We start from the raw sequence: 27,522 nt of genomic DNA on the forward strand, positions 1-27,522 counted from the left end.
GATCTCTCAAGACTCGCCACAGACGTCTCCACTGGGCCACTGAAAGGGACCCAATCCTTCCGGATTTGAGCGATTTTATCACAAAGGTATGTTGTAGTTTAAACAGAATTTTGGTACAATGGTTATATTTATTCCTCAAAAAAAATGCCATAGTATCCCATGTATTTGAATATTATATATTTCAAACCATGCTTGATGACCCTCTAAGGAATATAATTTGGCTAGTGCTTCTTTAATAACAAATTCAAGGTATAAGAACCGCATTATAGCAATAGAACTTAGACTTATATACCGCTTCATAGTACTTTACAGCTCTCTCTAAGCATTTTACAGAGTTAGCATATTGCCCCCAACAATCTGGGTCCTCATTTTACCTATCTTGGAAGGATGGAAGGCTGAGTCAATCTTGGGTTGGTCAGAATTGAACTCCTGGCAATCAGCAGAATTTGCCTGCAATGCTGCATTCAAACCCCTGCACCACCATGGCTCTTTTATCAAAGCAGTACATTATTTTTAGAATGTACTGAGTTTAGGACTAGAGACACTTAGTTTCAAGCCTGCCTCAGCCATGAGGTATATGTTTTGAAAAATCAAAGCCAGCAAAATAGAGTGAGAGTGTTTAAAAGTTATAGTCTATCCCAGATAGCCTTTTTAAAAGAGTTTTAAAACATTACAATTGCTACTTTATTGGATACTTTAATCTATCTCATATGCATGTGCATAACACTCTTTCCTCTCCCTGATTTGTATCATCCCAATTGAAATCCTACATCAGTTTAACCATTTCATGTACCTGAACTACAGTTCACAAAATTGTATGTCTTTTAATAAAATCATTATTATGAAAAGGGGATACTTGATTCCTTCTAAATCTCAGTCATGGATGTTCACAAGTTAATTTTAGGCCCGTCAACTTCTCCTAGCCCAACCTTTTTCATTTTTTTACAAAAATGAAAGAAAGAATATTATATATGCGTCTTCAATTTTCTGTACAAAAGTCTGGAAATAAACATTCTAGATATATTTAACAGAAATCAAGGATTTCTGTTAAATGCATTATTAATACTTCTTATCTGGCAATTGAAATTAAGAATCATGCAGTTCAAGATTGATCACGTGGCCCTTTTCCATAGAATTCAATTCTAATAGGAAGTTGCTTCCAGTGTGTGTTTATCAAACTTTTGACTCTGAAGACCTGGATCTGTGAAAGTTGTTACTAGGAACCTCTGATGATCTTATAGAAAATATGCTATGGAGAGGACTGGAGCAGGGCAGAATGTAATACTAAAGATCAAGGTCTCATTAATTTCTGAAAGGCTTAAGATTGGCCACTGGAGCATCTCTAAGGGTTGTCACTAAAAAAGAAACACCTTCACTATATTTGACTTAATTTGCATTGAATCGGATCAATTCACTTTTACCCTGGGTCCATCTATTATTTTGTTCTGATCAATTTTTGAAATACAAAAATTGTATACCTGTCCACGATATGTTACAGCAACTAGCCTGTTTTGTATTGTAACTTAAATTGTTTTTCCTCATCGGAATTCATTCATGTAAATATTACTATGATGTTCAAAGTAAAACTGTCTAAAATGTTAAACACCTGCCATTATATAATTTTTTTCTTCATTTTTTTCTGAACAGGAACTAACTTTAAACCTCTCATTTGATTTCTGGTGTTGCATTCCTTTTTTCTCTTAATTAATTAAGAAAAGAATCAACTATTGATTGATGCACTATTGATGCATTTTGTTAAAACCGACAACAAGTATTTGATGGTATTGGGTTAATGCTTCCTTAGAATATATTAATTTTCTCTTCTTTGGCTTTTTTTTTTAGCTGATTTGAACAACGTGCGCTTTTCTGCTTACCGTACAGCCATCAAGATCAGGAGACTACAAAAAGCTTTGTGTTGTGAGTATGCCTTTCAAAATTCATTATTTATTTATTGTCTCAGAAATCAAAGTTATCCTGAAGAATCTGGAGGTAGTTTCTTAAGCTTCATATTTTGATATTCAAAACGGTAATTCTAATCACTCCTAGCCTGAATCACTCTTCACCTAATTTACATCACTTGTGTCATTGTTTTGGAATGACATACTCTTATTTCTTTGAGTTTAAATGCCTGGAAGGCACATGTCATGGATTGACTGCTTTACAAAGATTCAGAAACTGCAGTTCCCAAATGCAACCGCCCAGCTGCTGATGGGAGTAAGCTGCTGCAGTGGCATAACAACCTCTGCTGTGGAATCCATCCATCTTATGCATTTAACCAGAGGCAAAATGCTTTAGGACACTTCTTCCAGTGAAATTTGTTGAACTGGACTTAAGAAGCAGGTCTTCTTGGTAATTGCCCCCATTACTTAAAGCATCTTTCATCAGAGGTCCAAAATAGCTTCCTTTATACTGTCATTCTGGGAGGCTTTTACAATTATTTTATTTTGGTGAGTCCCCAGAGTTTTATGGTATGCTTGCATGTCATTGCTGGTAGGATGAGATATTAACTTTATTTATTTGAGTTTTATATTAGTTTATGATCATTTATGTTGCTATGGCTAATTCATTTTTATGAATGCAATCCATCCTTATATCCAAAAAGGATATAAATCATTTTGAATTTCATGGTATGCAAACTATACATCAGTAAATAAATAACAAACGTGGGGCCCAGAAATGCATGGCTGGTTCAGTTCCAAGCAATTAAGGTAGGTAGATAAATGAGAAGAAGAGGGCAAGATAATATAGAAAGAGCTGTTTCCAATTCCTTTTGGAGCAAAATATATGTTGGGGTAGGAAAAAATTTAGACGCCACGTCATATTGTCTACTACATAGAGGAACAGCATGTAATAGGGAAATTCCCTTGCTGTTTCTTGAAAACAATGAAAACATATATAGTTGCATCTTTTAGTGAGCTAAATCATTTTGGATTCATGGTAGTAGGTTATACTTTTAAATAAACATATTTTTTCCTTTTAAAAAGTAATCTGCATCTGCAGAACACAATCTCTCAAGAGATTAGCCAGAATCGGGTAGCAAGAGGGGTATTTGACTAATGTTAACATTTTTGAAACATCCAAATATACCTAGAAATCCACAGCTGTCTTTTTCAATCTCTCGGCTGTTTATTTTATTTTGCTTAGCAGCAGCCAAATCTTCTGCTTTTCTTCTATTATGGATTACACTGACAATTTATGTTCACAAAGGCAAATCAGGTTTCCAAAAGCTATCAACTTGGTATTTACACAGATAGCTGAAACTGCCATAGTATATTCTTTTCTGTATTACATAGTGTAAATGCAGCCATAGGGATAATTAAATGTAAATCCACTACAGAAATCCTCCCATAATATATAGTTCAGTAAAGTAAACAAAAGGGATAAGACAATTTTATTGTCATTTACCTGTATGCACAATGGCACACATTAAAATGAAATTTGTATGCCCAGCTCTTGAAATAAGAAACATCCCACATTGAACAATGTCATCCAAAATATAAAACTTGAAATATATGTAAAAAGCAGATGGATGGACAGATGGCTAGACAGTCAATTGGTTAGCTTGGTCTAGTGGTTCAGGCACCAGTCTAGAAAGCAGAAGACCATGAGTTCTAGTCCTGTCTTGGCCATGAAAGCCAGCTGGATGAGCTAAGGTTAATCAACTCTCTCTCAACCCAATTCATCTCACAGAGTTATTTTTGTGGGAGATGTAGGAGAAGAAAGAGTGTGTTGAATATATTTGCCACCTTGAGTTATTTGTAAAAATAATAATAGAGGCAGGATACAAGTGAATAAATAAATAAATAATACTGAAAAACATACAAAATCTGTTGTCTGATATTGGCTGGCAACTATCAAAACTCGAACCAATGTGTTCTTGGACATCTGGTCCTTTAAACAAAACTTCTCTCTGATTGTTCACTGAGACATTCTTTTGAGATATAAAATGGCACTAGAACTCTTTGAAACATCTTAAGTGTTTTGTAGACAGATAATGAAGGAAAGATAGTGGTGAGACACTTCTGGCATTGAGAACTAGGTTAATCACACTTTTATTGTTAGTTTTGTCTTCCCAGAAAAAAAAAACAATGTAAGATTTCTTTGTTCACAAATAAATTACTGGAAATCTCTTTAGCACTGACGTTGTGCAGAATGACTCTAAATGACTGAGGTCAAAAATCTTGTTTGGCTGCCAGGCCTCACTGAATCCAAATCCAATTTTGTACTTTTAAACTAATCTCTCTGAAGCAGAAATGCTAACAGGTGTTCTTTTTAAAAAAAAACTTTCCAACAGCTCTGGCAATAAAACATTTCATAATCTCTGCACAGAAATAAGCAGTCCCTATATTATATTAGTTATTAAATGTATTAAATTCAACAATAGACAGATCTTTAAGCAACACTACATTTACAGTTATTCTCAACGTGGTTTTTAAAGCTGGGTAGCCTACCTCTATTTGGGACAGGTAAAGTGAAACAAGTGTTGTATATTTTATTATCAGAAGGCACCAAAAAATAAGTTGAAAAACTTAATTTGGGGACTATAATTCTCTAACATGTAAATTTGGATGAACAACTCTGCAGTGATTTCATTTTAGGTGTCACCCAAGCCAAGCTGTCATGTATAGTCTGCTGAAATTACATTGAAACTACAATTTCAATTTCTAAGAGTGCCAGCTAGTAAGTGCCTTACAACCATAGGGAGTCCAAAATTTCAATTGCTGAGAAAGACAGTTGTTAAGTGAGTTGTGCCCCATTTTACAACTTTTTTTTTTGCCATGGTGGCTAAGCCGATTACTGGAATTGTTAATTGAATCATGTGGTTCATAAGTGAATCTGGCTTTCCCCATGGACTTTGTTTGTCAGAAGCCATCTGGGAAGGTTATAAATGATGATTGCATGACCTCTGGACAGTGCAATCTGTCATAAATAAATGCCAGTTATCAAGCACTCAGTTTTGATCTCATGACCGTGGGGATAATGCAACGGTTGTGCGAAAACCTGTCGTAAGTCACTTTTCTCAGTGCTGTTGTAACTTTAAATGATCCCTCCAAAATAGTTGTAAGTTGAAGACTACCTGCATAACAATTGCATAATTCAGAGCCTTGGGGTTAGAAATTATGGAGATATCTGAAGAATGTTGGAGTCCGTGTTGACAATAATATGCTTGAATAAAAATTAATAAAAAGTTACAGTGTTGGTCTATGATAGTTAGAATATGTGTAGTCCCAATACATTTGATGAATACTTGGTTGGGAACAGTGGTGGTATTCAGCTAGTTCTGACCAGTTCTGGAGAACCGGTAATGGAAATTTTGAGTAGTTCAGAGCTCTCTACATGGTGCTCCCCTTGAGATGCACCCGAAAACTACAGCTAGTTCAGAATGCGGCCGCGCGGGCTATCATGGGGAGGACCAGGTACTCCCATATAACACCACTCCTGCGCGAGCTGCACTGGCTGCCTGTGGTTTTTCGGGTGCGTTTCAAGGTATTGGTTACTATCTTCAAAGCGCTTCATGGCACGGGACCTAGTTACCTGCGGGATCGCATCTCACCTCATACATCCCTGCGACCAATCCGCTCCCATAGGGAGGGACTCCTCCGGGTGCCGTCCACTAAGCAGTGTCAACGGGCGGCGCCCAGGAGTAGAGCCTTCTCTGTGATGGGCCCAACCCTCTGGAATGACCTCCCCCCCGATATTAGAATTACTACCGACCTCCGCTCCTCCGACAGAAACTTAAGACCCACCTGTTCCAATTAGCTGGCCTGGCTGATTTATAGTCCCACCTTCAACCTCCTGGCAAACACCTTATTCTGGGGTAATCTTTAAGGGTAATTTTAATTTATATTTGAATTTTAATTTATTGTACAGTGTATAACCTACCTCCTCTGTCCATTTATGTATATCTACCTATATTTTTGTATTTACATTGTTTTAATATGTCTGTACACCGCCCCGAGTCCTGTTTAGGAAAGGGTGCGGTCTATAAATTAAAGTTTATTATTATTATTATTAACTGGTAAATACCACCTCTGAGTGGCCCCACCCCCATCTATTCTCTGCCTCCTGCGTCCCAGATGATCAGGAGGGAATGGAGATTTTACAGTATCCTTCCCCTGCCACGCTCACCAAGCCACACCCACCAATCCAGGACATGACACACACACCAAGCCACACCCACACAACCGGTAGTAAAAAAAAATGAATCCCACCACTGGTTGGGGAAGGCTACTCTAGACTAATTTTTGTCTCACTGGTTAATGATAACAGAAGCAGAAGGATTTGCAATATTTTTGTTATCTAATTTTCAGCACAACTAAATGATAATCCTCCTTGCTTATAACTTAAATTCTCTATAGCTGCAACACTTTTTGGAGTGCTACCTATAATTGGGAATTATGGAGAAAGGAATGAAATTGCCTCCCGCGACTTCTGTAAAAGAAGGGAGTGAGAATTGTGTGAGATAAATACTAATATTGGGATTTTATGTATTGCTAGTGCAGGGGTAGCAAATGTTTGGCAATGCTTTTCTGCCCTACTCTTATAAAGAGTTTTTCTGTCTAATTTCATATCAGTGATATGTAATAATTTAACACTCATCCTAAAACTGGCAAGCTGATCATATAAAAAGGTTTGAAAGAAACTAAATATTAACATTCCAAATGTACATATCAGGTGAAAATAATGTGAAGATAACATACTGTTTGCAATTTTTTTAATCATTTCTAGTAAAAGTTGTCTCTAAAGATTATGGAACCATTTGGCTTCCAGTTTAAATCTTTCTTATCCTCATGAAATGCCTGTCTCCATAATTTAAGACTACTTGGAGAAAAATTCATAAAGAGCTTTTTTTGTCTTCTATCTCATTGAACAGATGATAATCAGTTTTCCACAATCACTATTGTAACTACAAGTCCTTTTGAAATTAACACATTTGTTGTCATCAAAAATGGGAGCTTCCATAATGGATGACTACCACTTCATATGTGCAAAACCTCATTTTCACATTTTTCCAAGATCATTAAGGGATTTTAAATGATACATAATTTTGCATGCTCTGCTTAGCACTGTTGGATGCCAATATACAAAGCAATTGGTGAATCCTGTTTAGATATCTTTGAAATCAAGATGATTAATGCTTGTTTACATGTTGTACCCAGGAGCCCTCATTGCCATTCCGGTTTAGAATTCTTGGTTATAAATGGTGCTTCTTGTCAGAAACATTAAGTCTTTAACTTTGTCAGACTATCCAGGCTTTTTACCTGTCACAAAGGTTATCTTTTAAAATATCGTTATCCTCATTTTAAAGGTTTTAGCTGAGCTTTCATGTAGTTAAAAAGCCTGGAAGATGAAAACATTTTGATCCCATGCCAAAAAGATAACAACATTTTGATCCCATGCCACAAAGATATTAACCTTCTTTTGAAAGAATATCACTCTCAAACCTGTATGCTTAATTTGGATGATTTCCCAGTAGATGCACCACTTGAAATAAAGTAAACTCATATACTTGTGAAATAAAACTATTTTCTGTTTTTTTCTTAAAACTTCTATATATTTATAAATCTTGTTCATGCATGTTATATTATCCTATGCGAAAATACATTGATATGTTGCGTCCTGAGAATTACAATTTAGGGTGCCTTCAAATGTTTAGCCACCCTTAGTGTTATACGCACACAGAATATTATAACATATCAAGAAAAGCAATAAATAGATAAAATGAAGATGACATACATGACTGAAATTGTGCTGGATAGGGATATGAATGACACAGCATCCTAGCTCAAGTTTTTTTCACAGCAGTAAATCAAATTCCAAACAAGATTAAATGCTCAAATGATTTCTCCATCTACACCTATGAAGCAGATGGCTTTGGACTGTTAAATGCAGACTGCTTACACAAAGGCTTTTATTTAGCATCCTGAGTTGGAAAGTAACTGAGAAAATGCTTCTGGAGTTGTAATATTGCTTTGCTTTGTGGCTTAGAGAACTCATATACTTGTGATAAAAGAAATGTCTTTCAGTTGACACACACATATGTATATGTATATATATATTGCCAGTGGACCTCTTGGACTTAAACTCAACAAATGAAGCTTTTAAACAGCACAAATTGATCCAGAATGATCAGCTCCTTTGCGTTCAGGATATCCTCAGCTGCCTCACTACGATTTACAGTGGAATAGAAGAGAAGCATGAAGACCTTGTGAACATTCCGCTCTGCGTAGATATGTGTCTGAACTGGCTGCTCAACGTTTATGATAGGTAAGTGTGAAAGTGTTCAGGAAAACCTTGTAAGTGCAGCAACATCCTTTTACTGTTATATGTGGGAAAGATAAAACAAATCCACATATTTTTCATGCTTTTTTAATGCCAATAAAAGTTTACAGAAGTTTACTAACTTCTGTTTGATTAATACGTTTGATTACTATTTTCAGAAGGTTAAATACTTTAAATCAGGGGTATCAAACTCAAGACACGGCGGTGTCACGTGACGTATTAGGACTTTTTCTCACTTCGCTAAACCAGGCATGGGCGTGGCCAGCGCATGATGCATCTGGCCCACAAGCTGGGAGTTTGACAGCCCTGCCTTAAATGAAAGCAGATCTAAAGATTATTAGGTGCCTAGTTTTATGGGAAGAAGGAGCCACTGAGATTTGAACGCAATTACAGAATTCAACAGGTCCTTGATATTTTGCTTCGTGTGGAACCTTGCGTAGCCTTTTTATAACTCACTGTTATTTTCCACTTTCTACAGTATGTGTTCAAGCCAATGCACAGTTTACTCTTTTCCTGTAAAATTCCCCAATAGCAAAATGATTGTGCGTAACTTTATCTTAACATTTTCGCTAATGGGCTCGGTTTGTTTCTAATTCATCACTTAACATGCTCATGGTTTATATCATTGATGTATACCATTTTTAAATAATTACCCACCTACAGATGCCATCTGCTTCTCTCATGCTATTAATCTGGAATTTAATTAGCATCTGTAAGACATGCTCACTGATGTTTATGGCCTTTGTAAGACATTAAGTGAAAACAATTGACAGCAACACCTATTGTCTTTTGTATTTCTGTCACATTAAGAATTATTTATGCCTCACATTAAGTCAGTAGACAGAACAAAAGTGAAATTGAATATCACTGAATATTATTTTTCAAAGATTCATATATTTTAGAATCCATTAACATCTGCTCTGTAAAAATGCTCCAACTTTAAATATAAGGCTATGAACATTTGCATTGCAAATATGGTTTAAGTATGTAACACTGAAAACATATTAATGTACTGGAGCTAAAGAATAGCATGAGAAGTTAGAATCCTTACCGCCAATTTTCTTCTGGAAGAATTTCCAGCTGTGCCAGACATTTTTGAATGAGGTGAATTATTTCAAAGATAGTTGAAAAGAAAAACTGGTTGCCTGTAAATGGTATCAAGGGTGTCAAACTCATTTTCATTGAGGGCCACCTCAGGGTTGTCTTTGACCTTGGGGGGGTGGGGTAAGCTTGGACAGTTTGATGTCACTCATGTTGGTCCGAGCGCTCTGCCAACAAAAATGGGCTCCTGAGCTCCATTATCAGCTGCGACGGCCTTCTGCAACCCTCTGCCAGTGAAAATGGAGCTTGGGAGGGCCACATGCTGCCCTCCTGAGCTCCGTTTTCACTGGCAGAGGCACTGCGGTCCAGTCTTTGCTGTTTCCAAGGAGGCCCCGCTGGCCAGATCTAAGCACCTCGTAGGCTGGATCTGGCTCGCGGGCCTTGAGTTTGACACCCCTGGTATAAATGAATGACCTTGGGAGACAAAATGAACTGCAAACTAGGTAACCATCACACAAAAGGTATCTCTGCCCATGACTACAAAAGGGATATAGGAAGCACTTCAGAAAGGACCCTCTTTAGTTTTCAGAGACGTAAAAGTGACGGAGGTGAAAAACACTTTCAGACTTGCAAGATTCTATTTTGATTTCTGTAACTTTACAATAAAGATAGTGTTCGTAATCATGGTTGCTATTCTTGTCTAGACTACTTTGAAGGGCTGCAAATGCCTGAAAATCAGATAGAGGACACTAGTAACCTATTTTACAAAGGTGCCTTTAAAACATTTCAAGAAGACTCATTTAGATGACTTCAGAAGCAGATTATTTTATTAAAACTTATTTCTGGCATTGACTGTGCGCTTGTAAATTGTTTGCCCTGTCTCAAGGTTCATATGAGAAGCACAGTTAGAAAACCCAAGGTGAAACACAAAACATGGCATTTTCCATTGATCATTGTGCAATAGAATTTGGTCTGGAATTCAGGTGAATTTGTCCAGGGTCAGTAGCAAGTTTAAAGGTTTAGTCAGCCAGACGTCATCAGATCTAGACAAAGGATTGAAGGAGGTCCAACACAGTGAAGAGTCAATGCATGCAATTGAGATGTCATATGTGTATCATCTGTCTGAATTTAGCAGACTGATCAGAGCTCGTTGCAGAACTAGACTACTTAAGATTAATACTTAAGTAGAACATTAATACTGAAGTAGTTTCTTCTTCTCTCTACTGGTTCTTAATAAATACTGCCATAAACAATTGATTGGGCTTTAAGGTTGAGTCCTGTTATCTCAATGACTATGAATGGAGAAAGAGATAATACCCAAGAGAAGCTGGGTCAATACCCAGAAATGTGAGTAGATCTGGGTCAATACTTGGAGATATTAGTACAGAGAAATCCCAAGGCAATCCAAGATCACAGTAACCATGCTGAAGCACACAATCACAGTCAAGAACAATTACAAGCAGCTCAGGATTAATTGACAGCTGTCGGCAATACTGAAAGACATTCAGACTCAGGCTTAAATATTGTAATATTGAGTTGAGTATCTCCTTTGAGTCCAGGTATTGGAGTCTTTAAAGTAATATAATTTTGCAAGATCTCTGTCTCAGATTTCTCTTGCATGTGCTTGTCTTCCATTTCCGCGGCCCGGTTGCAAACAGCTCATGGTCTGGTAGTGATCTGAGGCCTGGGGATTGAGCATTCCTAAAGCGATCTAGTGTTTCTGACAATACTTTTGAAAGTGGTTGGTTATTGCCTTCTTCCTAAGGCTAAAAGGCAATGACTGCCCCAAGGAAGGCAAAACTAGAACTCACAGTCTTTTGGTTTATAACCTTTTGCCTTAACCACTTCAGAAAGATCCAGGGACTTATCCAGATCATTGTCAAGAGTCAAGACTCACTCAAAGGCAAAAAAAAAAGTGTGGAGGGGAGGGAAGACAGAAAATACTGGTGAACTGTCCAGAGAAAAAGACAGTGTCCAGCAGGTCTTACTTATTACTTTCTCATTTGCAGAAGCACTGCTTGACCCATCTCCAACCACACCTGGATGTTCTTCTTTCACTGGTTTTGTTGCGAGTAATGGTTTTGTAAATACCAGACTGCATAAGATTGAAGTCATACTGCTAGATGAAATCAGTACTATGCATTTTCTAATTGACATATATACCCGACATTTTTGCTCTAATGTACATACACATCACAGTCTGAGAAGCTCAGGCAAGGCAAATTATGCTCTGAAAAATATTAATGTACCTGTAGATACTATAATTTGCATTCACTTGTCATCAGCTCCTGCAATGCAGAGTGTCACATTATTAGGACATGCTGTGATGCTTACGCTTGAACTACAATTTATAATTAATGTGTTTAAGCTGAATGTAAATATTTAGAGTTTGCACTGAACATTTGTGAAAGAGACTCATTGATATGATTAGTAGCTAATGTCTAGAAATTGAAGTACACCAGGTGTTTTTGCTAGCTCTTTCAATGTATGAATTAAATTATACCAGCTTCTGCCAACTATTTTAATGCTGTTTCTATAACAGTGCCCGGACTGGAAAAATCAGAGTGCAATCCCTGAAGATTGGCTTGATATCTCTTTCTAAGGGTCTCTTGGAAGAAAAATACAGATGTGAGTATGTTTTAAATATAATTCTGCAAAATCCATAATTTTGCCAAGGTTTGGCAAGAGATGAAGTAGAGTTGTTTGGAACAAGTGCATTTCTCTGTCCTTTCCGTCTGTCTATCCATACTCATAGCCATGCTTGTGTGCGCACGCATACACATTTGTCACTAAATATTACTAAACTATTAAATTTACATCCCCTTTTGATTCTGTATTTGAAGTAGGGCAATATTCCAATTTCAGTTTCAACAAAGTCGACATTCTGATAAAATGTTCCGTCAAAATGTAGAATCATTAGTAATTAATTAAATTTATTGGCCACCCAACTTGGCTACAGGCTAACTCCGAGTGTCTTACATGACTTTCTTCAGAATTTCCTTCATTGTGTAAGGCGCGGTTAATTTATATTCTGCCTCAGAAACCAGTGTGTGTCCCAATACCAGATGTTCTGGTAATGTTAAAGGAAACTGACCTATAGCCAAATAGCAGTTTCATTTAGTATTATATGTATTTGCAGCAATACCTCTGTATAGTAGAGAAGTATCCAGTGGGATAGTAGTACCCAGTGAGGAAGTTAGGTTTAATCAGTTTAAATGGATGTTTTGTAACAAAACATAACTTCTACGGAAACCATTTTGTACCCTGTTTTCCTGAAAATAAGACCTCCCCGGATAATAAGCCTAATCAGGCTTTTGAGTGCATGCGCTAAAATAAGCCCTCCCCAAAAAATATTGCAACACAGCAGCAGCCATAAGGTGACCATGCTCGCTGCCTCCTGCACCTCAAATATAATAAGACCTCCCCGAAAATAAGGCCAAGCGCTTATTTTTTGGGGGGGGGAGTTCAAAAGAAAATAAGACCCTGTCTTATTTTCAGGGAAACATGGTAAATAGGTAAGTCTCCTATGGGAAGCATTTTTAATGCGCCATCACACCTTCACATAATTCTAAATATACAGTCAGCTCAAAAGGTCTAGCTCTAGTGTAAATTTTCTGTATCTCCTCCTCCTGCACATACACAGATTGCTATTAGCCATTTCTATTATTTTCCTCACGGGTTGATTATCCAGGAATACTCTGCTATATGAGAAAAACAAATAAGAACTGTGTGCTGTTCTACAGCACATGATAAGATTGACTCCCCCCCCCCCCCACTATAGAGTTAAATAAAATATAGCTTGGGCAAAATTTGTAACTTTATGTATAATTCAGCGGTTAACAAATTTCATTAATTTTTAAAAAATGACTTTCAAGTAAACATTTGAGCACAATAAAATAGAAAGAAATAAAGTTACCAGAAAACAGAGGGGGATTTCTATTTATTAGAATATTTATAAACTGCCATTTGTCTTTACCTAACCAACCAGTCCTATAAAGTAAAGCAAATAAAATGATTGAATTAGTAATGACCCATCACATTGCAGTGGATTATATGTTCTGTTTTGCAAAATAGATTTGATATTTACTGCTCATAGTAGCATTGGCCTTTTACATTGTATTAAGTTAAATTTCTATCATAATAGAATTAGTAAATAATAGATGCTAACAGTGAGCACGCGGTGGGCATTCTGTGTAACTCAGATCTGTAGAATACTAAAATAAAATGACATATATTGTTTTTGTTTCTTTGCTAGCAAATGATCCTTTGTGTCATATTTGTTTAATTAAAAAAGGAATTCTTTGAAACCCTATTTTGATGTCCCAGTTCTCTTTTCTCAAGTTATTCCACAAATTCCACTATTTAATTATTTAGGAAGTTCCTTAAGACTTGGCTTTTCCCCCAGGCCTGGAGATAGGGTGTTTGTTAATATTATTAACGTCAATTCATTCAAGCACTTTATGTTTTTAACCATATTTTTTAAGGTTTTGTGTTTTAAATATTGAAAGCGGCTCAAAGCCTTTTCAGAGTTGGTTAGCTCTGAAAATCCACTCAGTCCATCAAAATAAAGAATAAGTTAATACAACTTGCATATATTGAAAATTATTGGTTCGGAAATCAAATAGCCCTGATGGCGCAGATTCTGATTCCTGATTGCCAGCAGTTTGGCAGTTCAAATCTCACCGGCTCAAGGTTGACTCAGCCTTCCATCCTTCCGAGGTTGGTAAAATGAGAACCCAGATTATTGGGGAAAACATGCTGTCTCTGTAAACTGCTTAAAGAGATCTGTAAAACACTGTGAAGTAGTATATGAGTCTAATAAATGCTATTGCTATATTCTTAGTATATCTTCCACTCTTGGAAAGGTAACCGCTTAGAGCAGGGATCTTTTGAGGGATACCCTGGAATTTGTATAATATGTCGGTGCTCTTGCAAAATAGCTTATAACTAGATACAGCATTACATGATGTATATGCCATTTTATTGATATCTGCCTCTGCATGCCATCTAAATGATCCTGCTATCTTTATTATGGGCAAATGAATATGTTTCCAAACAAACAAAATACATTTGGTGCTCAGCTGGAACCATCTGTTTTTTATCAGTCTCAGAAGTAAAAACTTTTGGTTGGAAGTATGCAAGCTTTTTTTTTCTTTAATTAAAATACTTTAAAAAAAAATCTCACATGAGTAGGGAACTTTGTGGGCAAAAAGGAACAATCCTCGGGACCTCTGGAATCTCCAGACGTCATTTTGGAATCCCCAAGCTTAAATAAATGTTTATTGTGACAAAAGAAGTACCACCTGTTCAATTTAATTTGGAAAAAAAATATTATTGAATCAAAATACAAATAAACGAAAAAAGAGCAGTTGATTACTGGCTAATGAAACAACAACAATTTACAATGGGATACATTGTAAATGAACCTATACTCTTTAATTAGCTCCAAATATGATACGTAAATATTGTGTCGCTTATCAGTGGAACTCCGAGGCAAAAATATCATAAAATAAGAAATATTCAGTTCATAAATTCTTTGACAAACGGATGAAAAGGTACATGTCACATATTGGGAACATGATTTTACAGAAGTAACTCTACCTCAGGGTTGATAAAAGATGATTGACATGAGAATACTTTATGATTTGGAAGCAGAGTTAGTGTGATTCAAGTTTACCTGCTGATAAATATATCTTAAGCATGCAGTATAAATGATTAAGTAAATATTAGACTAGGAAGAATGTGCTGAAGTCATTTCAGATAACTGAAATGGAAAAGTCTGTCAGATTCTTCTCTCTTCCATGTAGTATTTAAATAGACCTGCTAAACCAACAGCGTACAAGTCTGGATAGAGAAACATACTAGATATGTTATTGTTTGAATGTTATCGTAACTAAGTAATTTTGTGATATGATTATCTTTTCATTTAACCCATAACAGAATGTGTTTTAATGAAATGAGAATGATACTTTCAATTTGGAAAGGGATTTAAAAAAACAAATACTGTGTGCTTAAGACCCCAGAAAGATTTTCAGGGTGAATACTATAATGTAGCTTGGTGCTGTACTTCAAAAACTCTTAAATATGTTGAAGATCTATTAAGTGTCTAACTTTTTGCTTGCCTGGGCTGCATTGAGTGAAGACAAATTGTCTTGGGCCGCGTATAAAATACAGGTAGTCCTCAACTTGTAGCAGTTCATTTAGTGACCGTTCAAAGTTACAACGGCACTGAAAAAAGTGAGTTATAACCATTTTTCAGTTACAATCTTTGCATCATCCCCATGATCATGTGATCAAAGTTCATATGCTTATCCAATTGGTTCATATTTATGACCATTGGAGCATCCCGGAGTCATATAATCCCCTTTTGCGACCTTCCGACAAGCACAGTCAATGGGGAAGCAAGATTCTCGTAACAACTGGTTTACTAACTTATCAATTGCAGTGATTCACTTAACAACTGTGGCAAGAAATGTCATAAAATGGGGCAAAACTCATTTAACAAAACTCTCACTTAACAACAGAAATTTTGAGCTCAATTGTGGTTGTAAGTTGAGGACTACCTGTATATAATACAGCTAAGGTATATGAATCACATAATAATGTTAAAAGTTTACAATCTTGTGGGACTGCATTACTAGCTGTCCATGGGCCACAGGTTGGACAGGTCTGTGTTAAGCTAACAGCTTAAATAAAACAGAAATACAAAAAGGGATTTTTTAAAAATACAAAAAATTATTTACATTTTCAAGAGAATAAAAAAAATAACTTGTCTCTGATAAACAATATTGATGATTATGAAACTTATTATTTCAAAACTTACAGTTTTGGTGGGGAATGTATCTCTATTCCTTATTTTCTTTTTCACATACTATTTGTAAGAAAAAGAAAAAAAATATACGACAGCACCTACTTTAATAGCCAACATGTCACTGTGGAATGCAGAGAGAGTATTAGTTAAAGGGAAAAACAAAGTCAAAATAGCCCTAAAACACCTCTTCCTCATTCTCAGTGTTGAATTTAGATTGATTTTGTATGTGATCTTCCTTTACTAATAAATACGAAATGGGAGAAAATAGCAGACATTAAAGTGGCGCCTGAAATACAAAATTTACAGGAATTGTAAGGAAAGCTCCATTTTGCATTTCTATGCTGTGCACTAAGGAAGTGATGGCTTAGAGTAATTCACAGGTAAAATTGGAAGAAATGAGAAATTGTTCCTTCTCAAGCAAGTGTCCTTCTCCCCCCCCCCTCCATTTTTGCCTTGAAGATCTCTTTAGAGAAGTGGCTGGACCTATCGAAATGTCTGACCAGAGGCAGCTTGGCTTGTTATTACACGATGCTATCCAAATCCCACGCCAGCTTGGGGAAGTAGCCGCTTTTGGAGGCAGTAACATTGAGCCCAGTGTCCGCAGCTGTTTCCAGCAGGTAATTGTAAAGTGTAAAGTGTCTGTTTCCATTTCTGGATGCTCTAAATACAGTTACCTTCGGATGTTAGTTGGGTTCAGAGGGAGTCTCTTACAGACCTTCTGAAGATTTGAAACTCACTTCTGGAGGAAGAGGGACATACTAGAATAACAAATTAACAGAGTTGGAAAGGAACTTGTAAGTCTTCTGGTGCAACCCCCTGCTTAGGCAAGAAACCCTAGACCCGGGATGGTGAACCTATGGCACGTGTGCCAGAGGTGGCACGCGGAGCCATTTGTCAGGGCACGCGAAGCGTTGCACTGTCAGCTGCCAGCACACATGTGCGCGATGGCCAACTGACTTCAGACTTCTTTTGAGGCCATTTTTCGCCCTCCCCAGGCTCCAAAGGCTTTATAGGAGCCTGGGGAGGGTGAAAATAGCCTCCCGCCTGGAGACCTCCTGAAGGTCCCTGAAGGCTCCGGAGGACTAAAAACGGCACTAAGGGCAAACCGGAAGTGACTTCCGGTTTGCTCATAGGGTCGTTTTTTTTCCCTCCAGAGCCTTCAGGGAAGCCTCCTGAAGGTCCCTGAAGGCTCCAGAGGGCTAAAATCGGCTGGTTTTTTTGCACTCCGGAGGCTTCAAGGAAGCTCCTGAAGCCTCCGGAGGACCTCTGGGGGGGCGGGAGAGGCTGTTTTCACCCTCCCCAGGCTCTATAAAGCCTCTGGAGCCTGGGGAGGGCGAAAAAAGCATGCCAAAAATGGGGGGGAGCGCTGGTCATGCGCGCTAGGGTCATGAGCATTGCATTATGGGTGTACCATGCCCACGCATGACCCCCCTGCGCTCCTCCCGCTTTTGGCACGTGAGCCAAAAAAGGTTCACCATCACTGCCCTAGACATTGGGGGCAAGGTTTATACATTCATTACTGGCATTCTTTCCTTTAATCATTTGAAGTGCCTGGAATGGACTTTTAGTCTCATAAATTTATATCACTGACCTGATTGTCAGAAGGCTTATACAGACAGTTTATACTTTACGAACACAAGTTGGGACCAGAATTTCCATAGCTAAGTAAGGATGTTGTTAAATGATTCACACCTGATTTTACGACCTTTTTTGACCATGGTTTTAAGTGAATCATACGTTGTTAAGCAAATCTGGCTTTATTGACTTTGCCTGTCAGAAACTGGCTGGAAAGGTTGCCAGTGGTGATCAGATGCTACAAAGTTGCTACAATCATAAGTACAAGCTGGTTGCAAATGCCCAAATTTTGATCACCTGACCATGGGGATGCTGCAGTAGTCATAAGTGTGAAGATTAATCATAAGTCACTTTTTTCAATACTGTTATAACTTCAAACGCTCCCTGAAAGAATGATTGTAAGTCAACTACTTGTACAAGGGGCGCTTCAATTACAGCGGAAGTAATTGTCTTTTCTTCTTTGACTGAATATTGGTGGGATGAGTAATGTTTTCTTGAAGTTCAAACTTGGAATACATTTTTTTTAAAGAAAATAGACTGGTCAGGAAGCTTTAATATGAATGTTAAATTCTTTTTAATCCCATCTTCATTTATCAGCATAATAATAAGCCAGAAATTGATGTAAAGCAGTTCATAGACTGGATGCGTCTGGAGCCACAATCTATGGTATGGTTACCAGTTCTACACAGAGTAGCAGCTTCAGAAACAGCAAAACATCAGGCCAAGTGCAACATCTGTAAGGAATGTCCAATTGTTGGTTTTAGGTGAGCAAAATAAAATGCCTTTTATGAATTGCATCAGTAATGTAATTGACTTATATTCCAGCTTCATTGTATATGCTATGCTAATAACTCATCACTTGATATGTTATAAGTTAGAGACTCATAAAAAGTAGGGGTGTGCTTAGAGGACTTCTAGTCAGTAAAGTCTGCACTACAATTACTCTGTAGTGATGACCATCTAGCCTCTGTCTGAAGACACCTAGCAAAGAGTTTGCCAAGTTGGGCACTTCTTTTAACCATTTGTCTTGGGGTTTGGTGTTTAGGCTCTTCATTATCTTGATACTCACTGTCTGAACCTTTTTTGTTTGTTTGTTTGGGGAAAAAATGCAAATCAGTGTGTATGCTTAATTCAGTAAGTGGAAAATCCATTGGACGGTATTGGTTCAGAAATTCACATTCATCAAAGGAGTGTCATCTGGTTTTGGGTTATGGCTTTTAATACAACTTACCAGGTTTTTGAAACCAACTATAAAGTAATTTACCATAGAAAACTTCAGAGTATAGTAAATTATTAAATGTAGAAAATGTTTGAGAAGATGATGTAGATTAACATCTATAGTTAATATGGATTAGACTGTCAGCCCTCAGGCTGCCATCCAAGGGGAACCTAGTTTGTTTGTTTGGTGAAAACCTTTTATCTCTATCTAACAAACTACGTGATAACCAGCACTAAATGACAATGATACAAAGGTAATCAAATCCAAGTCAGTTCTAACCAAGGTAACATCATCACCCATATATATACCATTATCCCACCCAGCTCCACCCACAACTCCACCCAGATGACACCCACCCACCATCACCAATCACCATGACCCACACCTCCAGCCACACCCCCACTCCGTGACATCATAGCCTCTTTCCTGGTTAGCCGCATCCAAGCAAAGAGTTACATCAGAGGAGGCAGTTGCACCCAGGTAGAAGAGCCACATGCAGCTACAGGCTCAATCGACATCAGAGAGGCAACATCAATGTGGCAGCGTTGCATGGTGAGCATAGTGATGGACAGGGTCCCCCTGGATGGCAGCCTGAGGGCTAACATGCCCCCCCCCGTACCAGTGGAGAGGATTTACAGTGAACTGTAAATAGGATTGAAGCCGGTCATAATTCATGATAGTCCTTGCCAGTCTCATAAAGCTGCTTTACAAGTAGCACTGTACCCTTATGTGAGCTTATTATCGCAACAATGCAGTATTTGCATTATGCTGGGGAAATTGCAACTCAGTAACACAGACTTGGTGATAGTTTTTTAAGATCTTTGTGCTCAAATTTTCCCTGAAATATTTACGGTGTTAGTTCAGTAATTGAATCTGAATTCATTGCAAGTGTTATTACCAAGGTCCCCAAATTGTATGAAAAATTCATAACAAAAACATTTTAACAGTAGCAAGTTTGCAGAGCTTTCTGTTCTAAGGAAGGTTTCTTCTCCATGAAGGAAAGCAAAGGGAGGCAGCAGATAGTGGCAATTCAGAATGGTCTCCCCGTATGAATGATCACACATACTGTGCCCTCTTCCATAGGCGTAGGTTTAGTTATATCAGGTGGAGAACTCTCTAAGGGACTGGAGTTAGTTATCATATTATTAGGCTAGCATTTCCTTCCTTTCCTTCCTTCCTTCCTTCCTTCCTTCCTGCCTGCCTGCCTGCCTGCCTGCCTGCCTGCCTGCCTGCCTGCCTGCCTGCCTGCCTGCCTGCCTTTCCAAACGTTTGTCATTTTTGTGTTTATTTCCATACTATAAATTCCTACCTTCTCAACTTCCACATGTATTTATTCAGCGAGTCCCATAGTCTCATTTCCATCATACAGACTTATTCTGTCCATGATGTTTGAACCTATCTTACAATAGAAGTTATTCTCCTTTGAACTGAACTGAACTCCTGGTCATTCCACAGACACATCCATGTATTTGGGGAAGGGAGGGAGGGAGGGAGGGAGGGAGGGAGGAAAATTTCTGATGCTCCTTGCCATCTTCCCACAAGGAAACTCAGTAGGGAAGCTGACAGTATATTGAAAATCAATCTTGCTCTTGCTGGTTTTTTTTTGCCCACCTGTGGTCATTCTGTTTCTTTATTTAGGTAATGAAATATATCTGAAACTATGACCCAACAGGTCACAGATTGTCTAGTCTTTATGCTAATAACAACTTCGGAGAGACACTTTTTATCGCTAACATGGGAAAGATTACAAGATTAAATCCTCTCTGCCCATCTTTGGTAGTCTCATCACTGTTTGATTCCTTTGCAGCTTCTATTTAGTTTTAAGGACAGTGTGTTAGATGTATTTATTTAGTACAAATGACAAATGGATACAATACAATAGTAGAGTTGGAAGAGACCTTGGAAGCCTTCTAGTCCAACCCCCTGCCTAGGCAGAAAACCCTATACCGTTCCAGACAAATGGCTATCCAACATCTTCTTAAAGACTTCCAGTGCTGGGGCATTCACAACTTCTGGAGGCAAGCTGTTCCACTGATTAATTGTTCTAACTGTCAGGAAATTTCTCCTCAGTTCTAAGTTGCTTCTCTCCTTGATTAGTTTCCACCCATTGCTTCTTGTTCTACCCTCAGGTGCCTTGGAGAATAGTTTGACTCCCTCTTCTTTGTGGCAACCCCTGAGATATTGGAACACTGCTATCATGTCTCCCCTAGTCCTTCTTTCTCTTAAGCTAGACATACCCAGTTCCTGCTGGGATATAAAGGAAAGAGAATGAATGATTACAAAGCGAAGGCAGGAAAAAAGTCAACGTGGCTATTGCAACCAATCATAAAAATAAATTACATTATTTAAATGAATTACATTATTTAAATCATATTTTATGTCACAGTGGAGTAGCAATAGCTGGTTCAGCATTTCTCAGTCTAACCGCCTATATTATCTACATACAGTATATTCAAAAGTCATAGTCAAACTTTGGCATTAAGACTAAAGTACATCAATATCAGCAATCATTCAGATATTGTTTGATGCACAAAAGTATATAATCTTCCTATCTGCTAAAAATAATCATGAATTCTGGAGTCCCCACATTTCTAAATGGATCAGTAGTAAAAAGAAAACTTGGTCATTATGTTTTCTATGTCACTAGACCACACCATTAGCCACTGACTATTACAAACCCTGTTTAGCAATAGCAATATCACTTGGACTTATATACCGCTTCACAGTGCTTTACAGACTTCTCTAAGCGATTTACAGAGTCAGCATATTGCCCCCAACATTCTGGGTCCTCATTTTACCCACCTCGGAAGGATGGAAGGCTGAGTCAACTTTGAGCTGGTCAGGATCGAACTCTTTGCAGTGAACTGAATTTGCCTGCATTACTGTATTCTAACCACTGTGCTACCATGGCTCATTTCAGCATTTTCCTGATTCTGAAATACTGAACATTCAGGTTATGCTGTTCTAATACAGCTAATGCTGGTTGCTATTTACCTATCTTCTCTTCACAGAATATATTTAAAAATGGATTCATTTTCCCCTTTATTGAAACTCACAGTTTTATTCATTTGGATGTAAAATAATTTGTCAGCTGGCATTGACAAAAGGGAGCCCAGTAATCTTATCATATATTTCTGTTGATTTTGTTATTAAGTGTTTATGACAGCCTAACAGAGATTGCCTATTTTGTAGTTAAATCTTCCACTAAAGCCAGTGCTGGAAATTTAAATAAAACACAATCTTTTTGTTAGCTGCTAATCAAAAATGCCTTTTATCCATCTGAAGCCTCCCAGGAGCCCTGACATCCATGGGATGAGCAGTCTCAACTTAACTTATTTTGTCACAGATCAAAGTGCTCTGTCGTAAAATTGAAATATTTTAAATTCTTGGACAGAATGTTAATCATTCTGTTGCTTCTTCCTTTTTTCAAACGCCTTCTTTTAAATTGCCATCAAAATTAATTGAATAAATGGTGTAAAACCTAGCTGTGAACACAACTGTTAGTACACAATATATAAAACAAAGAAGACCATGATATAAGTTATAATTTAAAAAATAATTCTTAATTTTCTTTGGGTTACTTCTTTGATTGCTCCGGGCGACAATCACCATCTTGAAATAGTGATCCTTTTAAATATGCTGAACAATCAATCTCTTCCTTCAGGAATGCATTTGTATAAAAATATGCTGCATTCTTCTGCAGTGGTTTCTCTTCATCCCTGCCGCGTGTGAGAAAATAGTTCAACTATTGAAAGCCTGTGATAGATGTTGATTTTCAGACCAATTATAATTGTGTTATGGAAGTCATGGCATACTCTTGCATGGAAATGCCGTCTTTCTAGCGGCAATCAGTAAATAATTAAAAATGGGCTTTACTGACTAGAATTTCTCCTTAAATTTCTTTAAAGAGTAGTTTTTTCTGGTTCTATAGCTACATTCAATTTTATTTTCTATTTTTAAGGACTAAATTGACCATGGTATTCATAGAATTGGTAGATGAGCATAGTTTTTAATGGAATAAATAGTAGGTATGGATAGTGTGCACACAGTCTTTACTCAAATCATGATCATCCTCATGAGATTGACAGCTCCAGGAATAGTGTCACAATCTATTCATCTATCTTAATTAAGTTAGGTTTTACACTCTGTAATTTAACATTTTGTGTAACTACATCTGCGGAGCTTGGCATTAAGTTTTTGCACCTTTTACAAAATTGAGCGTCTTCATTTTTTCCCCTCCCAAACTCCATTCACAGATATCGGAGCCTGAAACATTTCAATTATGATATTTGCCAGAGCTGTTTTTTCTCGGGTCGAACAGCGAAGGGTCATAAATTACATTACCCAATGGTGGAATACTGCATACCGGTGAGTATAGTGTCTTCTTCATTGATTACTCTTAGTTTATTCCCTATTATATCTTTCTTCTGTTTTTTAAGATTCATTCTATATTACCAAGGTAACTAGTATTATCTTGAATTAAACTTAATGTATTAAAAAGAACTGTAGTTAGTATTGGAAAACGTAAAACAAATGTAAAGTCATGTTTTTGAGAATGGATCAAGTTTGTTGTGAAGTAATATTGTTTACACTTTTTAAAAAGAAAACATTCTTTGTTTAAAAGAATATTATAACATTTTGGGTTTTTTTAAATAAAAAGTCTCATTAAAAAAAATTGAACAAATATTTTTTTCCCAAAAATATATTCCACTTACTAATTTTAGTATTACTTTTATTGTTATCTGCTATTATTATTATTGCCATTGATATATATATATATATATATTTACACAAGTCAGTTTGAAAGATATGAATTTGTAAAGTCTATGAATATTGACTGCTCTTAATATGTTAGTTAGGAATTCATGTTTATAATTTTCTGGAACTACCATGGTGGCTATATAATCAGAGACACTTGCAGCATTCCTTTGGGTTGGACCCAATCAGAGGTAATATTCAGCGGAAATTTTGAGTAGTTCAGAGAACCAGTAAATACCACCTTTGACAGGTCCTGCCACCATCTATTCCCTGCTTGCCGAGTCCCAGCTGATTGGGAGGGAATGGGGATTTTGCAGTAACCTTCCCCTGGAGTGGGGTGGGAATCAGAGGTGGGTTGCTACCAGTTCGGGCAAACTGGTAGTGGAAATGGTGACTTGGTTACCGAACCGATAGGGATGGCAGACTTGCCAGGCCCTCAAACCATTTCCCCGATCGCCACAGCATGGGTTTTTTTGGACATTTTTAATGTTCTGCACATGCACAGATGAATTTAAAGGCAACTGTGCATGTGCATGGAGCTTGCACAAATCATGCACGCACCCAACCGGCATTAACACCGGCAGAAACCCACTCCTGGTGGGAATGGAGATTTTACAGTATTCTTTCCCTGCCACGCCCACCAAGCCATGTCATGCCCACCAAGCCATGTCACGCCCACCAAGCCGCACCCACAGAACCGGCAGTAAAAAAAATTACATTCCACCACTGGACCCAATGCATGTTCAGCGGGCTGCAATTTACTTGATTTTCATCCCTTTGCAATGTCATGACTCCCATCAGTTCTAATGTCAAAGTAAAAATAAATGCAGAACCAAAGCAGCATCCAAATTGCAAAAACAGAACCATGCAGGAAAGAACAATAATGAAGAACAACAAGAGATGCAGGTGATGTTACTTAAAGGGTCTTTGAAAAAGCTTCATTTTTTAAAGTAACTTCTAAAAACTGCCAGAGATGGAAGCAGCCTGCTCTCTGTGGGGAGCCCTTTCCATGCAAGGTTGAACATCAAGAGAATTGAGATTCATTGCTGTGCCTGATGCGAAATCTGGCACGCGGTGAGTTTTTGAATCTCTGTATGGCCATAATCAATTATTTCAGGTTTTGGATGGATAGAATGCAACTTCCGGGGGGGATGAAAGGAAATGCCTTTCTTTCTGCATCACTAAATGAAGTGCTGTCTTCACAGTAATGCACAACAGCATGAATTACTATGGAACATTAGGAATATTTTTTTATAGTTAACATGAAGACTTGTGATCACCCATCTTTTAGTAACCCTTTTGTTTTCACTGTCTCACTGCTGAAATGCTGGCTTCAACAGCAAAAATTGGATTATGGTAAAATTCAAGGCAGCACTAATTATATCCTCAGTGTGATGGTTATATCCACCCCATAATATGTATCTGTAATGTCAAAAAGGATTAGACGGAGCAACCCTTGCATATTTACTTCCTATTCCTAACAAGTTTCTAAAGGAAAGAAGAGAAAATGATTTTGTATGCTGAGATTCTTCTGCTTTCCTCTAGGAATTCTACGGTCCCGCTGCTTATCATTTTGATTCATCATATATATTCATACATTTTGTTTTTGGAATGGTTGTTCAAAAATTTAGAAGGTTGTCAGCTTACTTTATTTATTTATTAGTTCAATTTGTATGGCCAACCAATTTGGAAATGTAGTTCCGGACAGCCAAGAACACACTAAAAAAAGATATAAAAATGACACAGGTTACTCCTCATTTAGTGATTGCATTTGGTTGCAGCAAAATGATTGCTAAGTGAATCACATAACTGAGAGAGAGAAAGAGAGAGTGTGAGAGAAGGAGAGACTGCAAAGATCATTGGCTGTTGCCATCTCGTTTAGATAAATGAATTGTATTCTTGTATACAGTCTCTTTTGCCTGACCCGTTTGTTGTCCTTTTCTTATTGTCCGTCCCAGGGGGAAAACATTGCTTAAACAATCTATCTCTTTTGATATACCTGAGCTACAACACATCCATAAAATGTGCTAACTGCAAGTTAGCAAGCTCATTTCTGTGACCTTGGTGGTTAGAATCCTCTGGCTGGCAGTTGCTGCCTGAAATTGACCAGACCTTAATCAACAGACCAATTTTAACTGAAGTCTTTTGTTGTGATAAATGCCTTCATTCACTTATTACCATTTAGTTCCATTTATTTGCAAGCCATTTCTGTCTGAGGCAGTTGTTAAATGAGGACTGCCCATACTACTTTCAATTATTAAAATATTTATACTCAAGTCAACTGATTTAGGAGAGGCTTTTTGCAACTTAAGCAAATATAGAGCAGTATATTTTTCATAGATTATATAAGACCTAACTCCAAAATGATCTCAAATCTCACAAAGTTTTCTTCTGCTTTGCAATATAACTATAAATGTTTAAAAAATCCCTGAAACTTTGAACATCAGGTTTTTACGCTTTGGCTAAAATCCATGGATACTGAATCCCCCAGGCATTCTATTGCAGTAGACACAAATTATACATTGGAGACAGCTCAAAATATATAAATATGTAGACTATTGCTACACATTCTTGTTTAAGAACATCATGATTTTTTAAAGAAGATGGATGCAACATACTTTTGCACTTTTGTACTGAATGCTCAAATGAAATTAAGAATTACATTATACTTAACAAAATACACCTTTATCAACTTCTCATTTTTAAACTCACAGGGTGAAAGCACTTTTGACAAAAACTATTTTAACTTTAATCAGGAATTCTATTAGTAAGTGAAAAGCATCTTTCTGGGTTCTTGGTAATCTCACAATCTCCCTCCTCCCTGATTTCTCCCTTGTAATTAGGAATTTATATATAAAAACATTATTTTAAACTTGCATGGCAGCAAGCAAAAATTGAGAGACTTGAACTAGGACATTAATACCAGGAATTTCAACATCCATTTTGTTACGCATTCAAGTACTAACCGCATCAATTATTAATACAGCCTAAGTCTGGGAGCATGTAATTATTCATAAAAGTTCCAGATTTCCACATAAATGGGTAAGATATGATCATCCTAAATATTCATCAGAGAGATTATGGAATGCTTTCTAGGGTCTTGATGCACAGGGCTGGGGTACCATTGCAGTAATTTAGGCATTTATCTAGCATGGCACAAGAGGTGGGTGTGGTGCAGAGTGGCAGATGGAAGCAGGTTGTGCCTTTGGGGTCACTCTGGAAACAGCAAAGGACTGGCCTATGGTATCTCTGCCAGTGAAAACGGAGCTCGGGAGAGCCGCATGCAGCCCTCCCGAGCTCCATTTTCACTGGAAGAGGGCTGCAGGAGGCCATAGCAGCCGAAAAGAGGTGCCCCCCAACATGAGGGATGTCGAGCTGGCCATGCCCACCGTGGACAAACCCACTCTGGACATCCCTCCAAGGTCAAACACAACCTTGAAGCAGCCCTCAATGAAATCAAGTTTGACACCCCTGCTCTACTTCATATTGGCTGAGTTCCCAGAATGCATAGCACCAAGGAAACCCTGTATTGCCTCGGTGTGTCTTGTAAATCTAGAGGTTCTACAAATGGAGTAGAAAACATTATAGGTAGTATCCAACACTTGTACTTTGGAATTGAGCATTGGAGATCTCAATTCCCAGAAATTGGCAATAATGTATATAATCTTAAAATTTATTCTACAAGAGAACCAAACAACCTTGTCTGAATCCTATTGTTAGCCTAGGATTTCATGAATCATTCAACGTTGTTGTTGTTAGTTGCGAAGTTGTGTCTGACCAATCGCGACCCCATGGACAACGTTCCTCTAGGCCTTCCTGTCCTCTACCATCCTCT

The 27,522-nt window shown here is 37.6% G+C and overlaps 1 protein-coding gene across 4 annotated transcripts in view; it reads left to right on the forward strand.

The window, feature by feature from the left end:
* UTRN (utrophin) overlaps window positions 1-27,522 on the forward strand; it is a 389,350-nt gene that overhangs the window by 323,350 nt on the left and 38,478 nt on the right. For all 4 annotated transcript variants that reach the window (XM_081943506.1, XM_081943504.1, XM_081943503.1 and 1 more), the window contains 6 exons: window positions 1,843-1,917; window positions 8,067-8,268; window positions 11,867-11,952; window positions 16,595-16,752; window positions 18,308-18,474; window positions 23,186-23,297. In XM_081943506.1, the coding sequence (XP_081799632.1) occupies window positions 1,843-1,917; window positions 8,067-8,268; window positions 11,867-11,952; window positions 16,595-16,752; window positions 18,308-18,474; window positions 23,186-23,297 (800 nt within the window). The remainder of the gene's footprint in view (window positions 1-1,842; window positions 1,918-8,066; window positions 8,269-11,866; window positions 11,953-16,594; window positions 16,753-18,307; window positions 18,475-23,185; window positions 23,298-27,522) is intronic.

Source organism: Natrix helvetica, assembly GCF_964273705.1.
Source record: "Natrix helvetica genome assembly, chromosome: 2".
Taxonomy (NCBI): Eukaryota; Metazoa; Chordata; class Lepidosauria; order Squamata; family Natricidae; genus Natrix; species Natrix helvetica.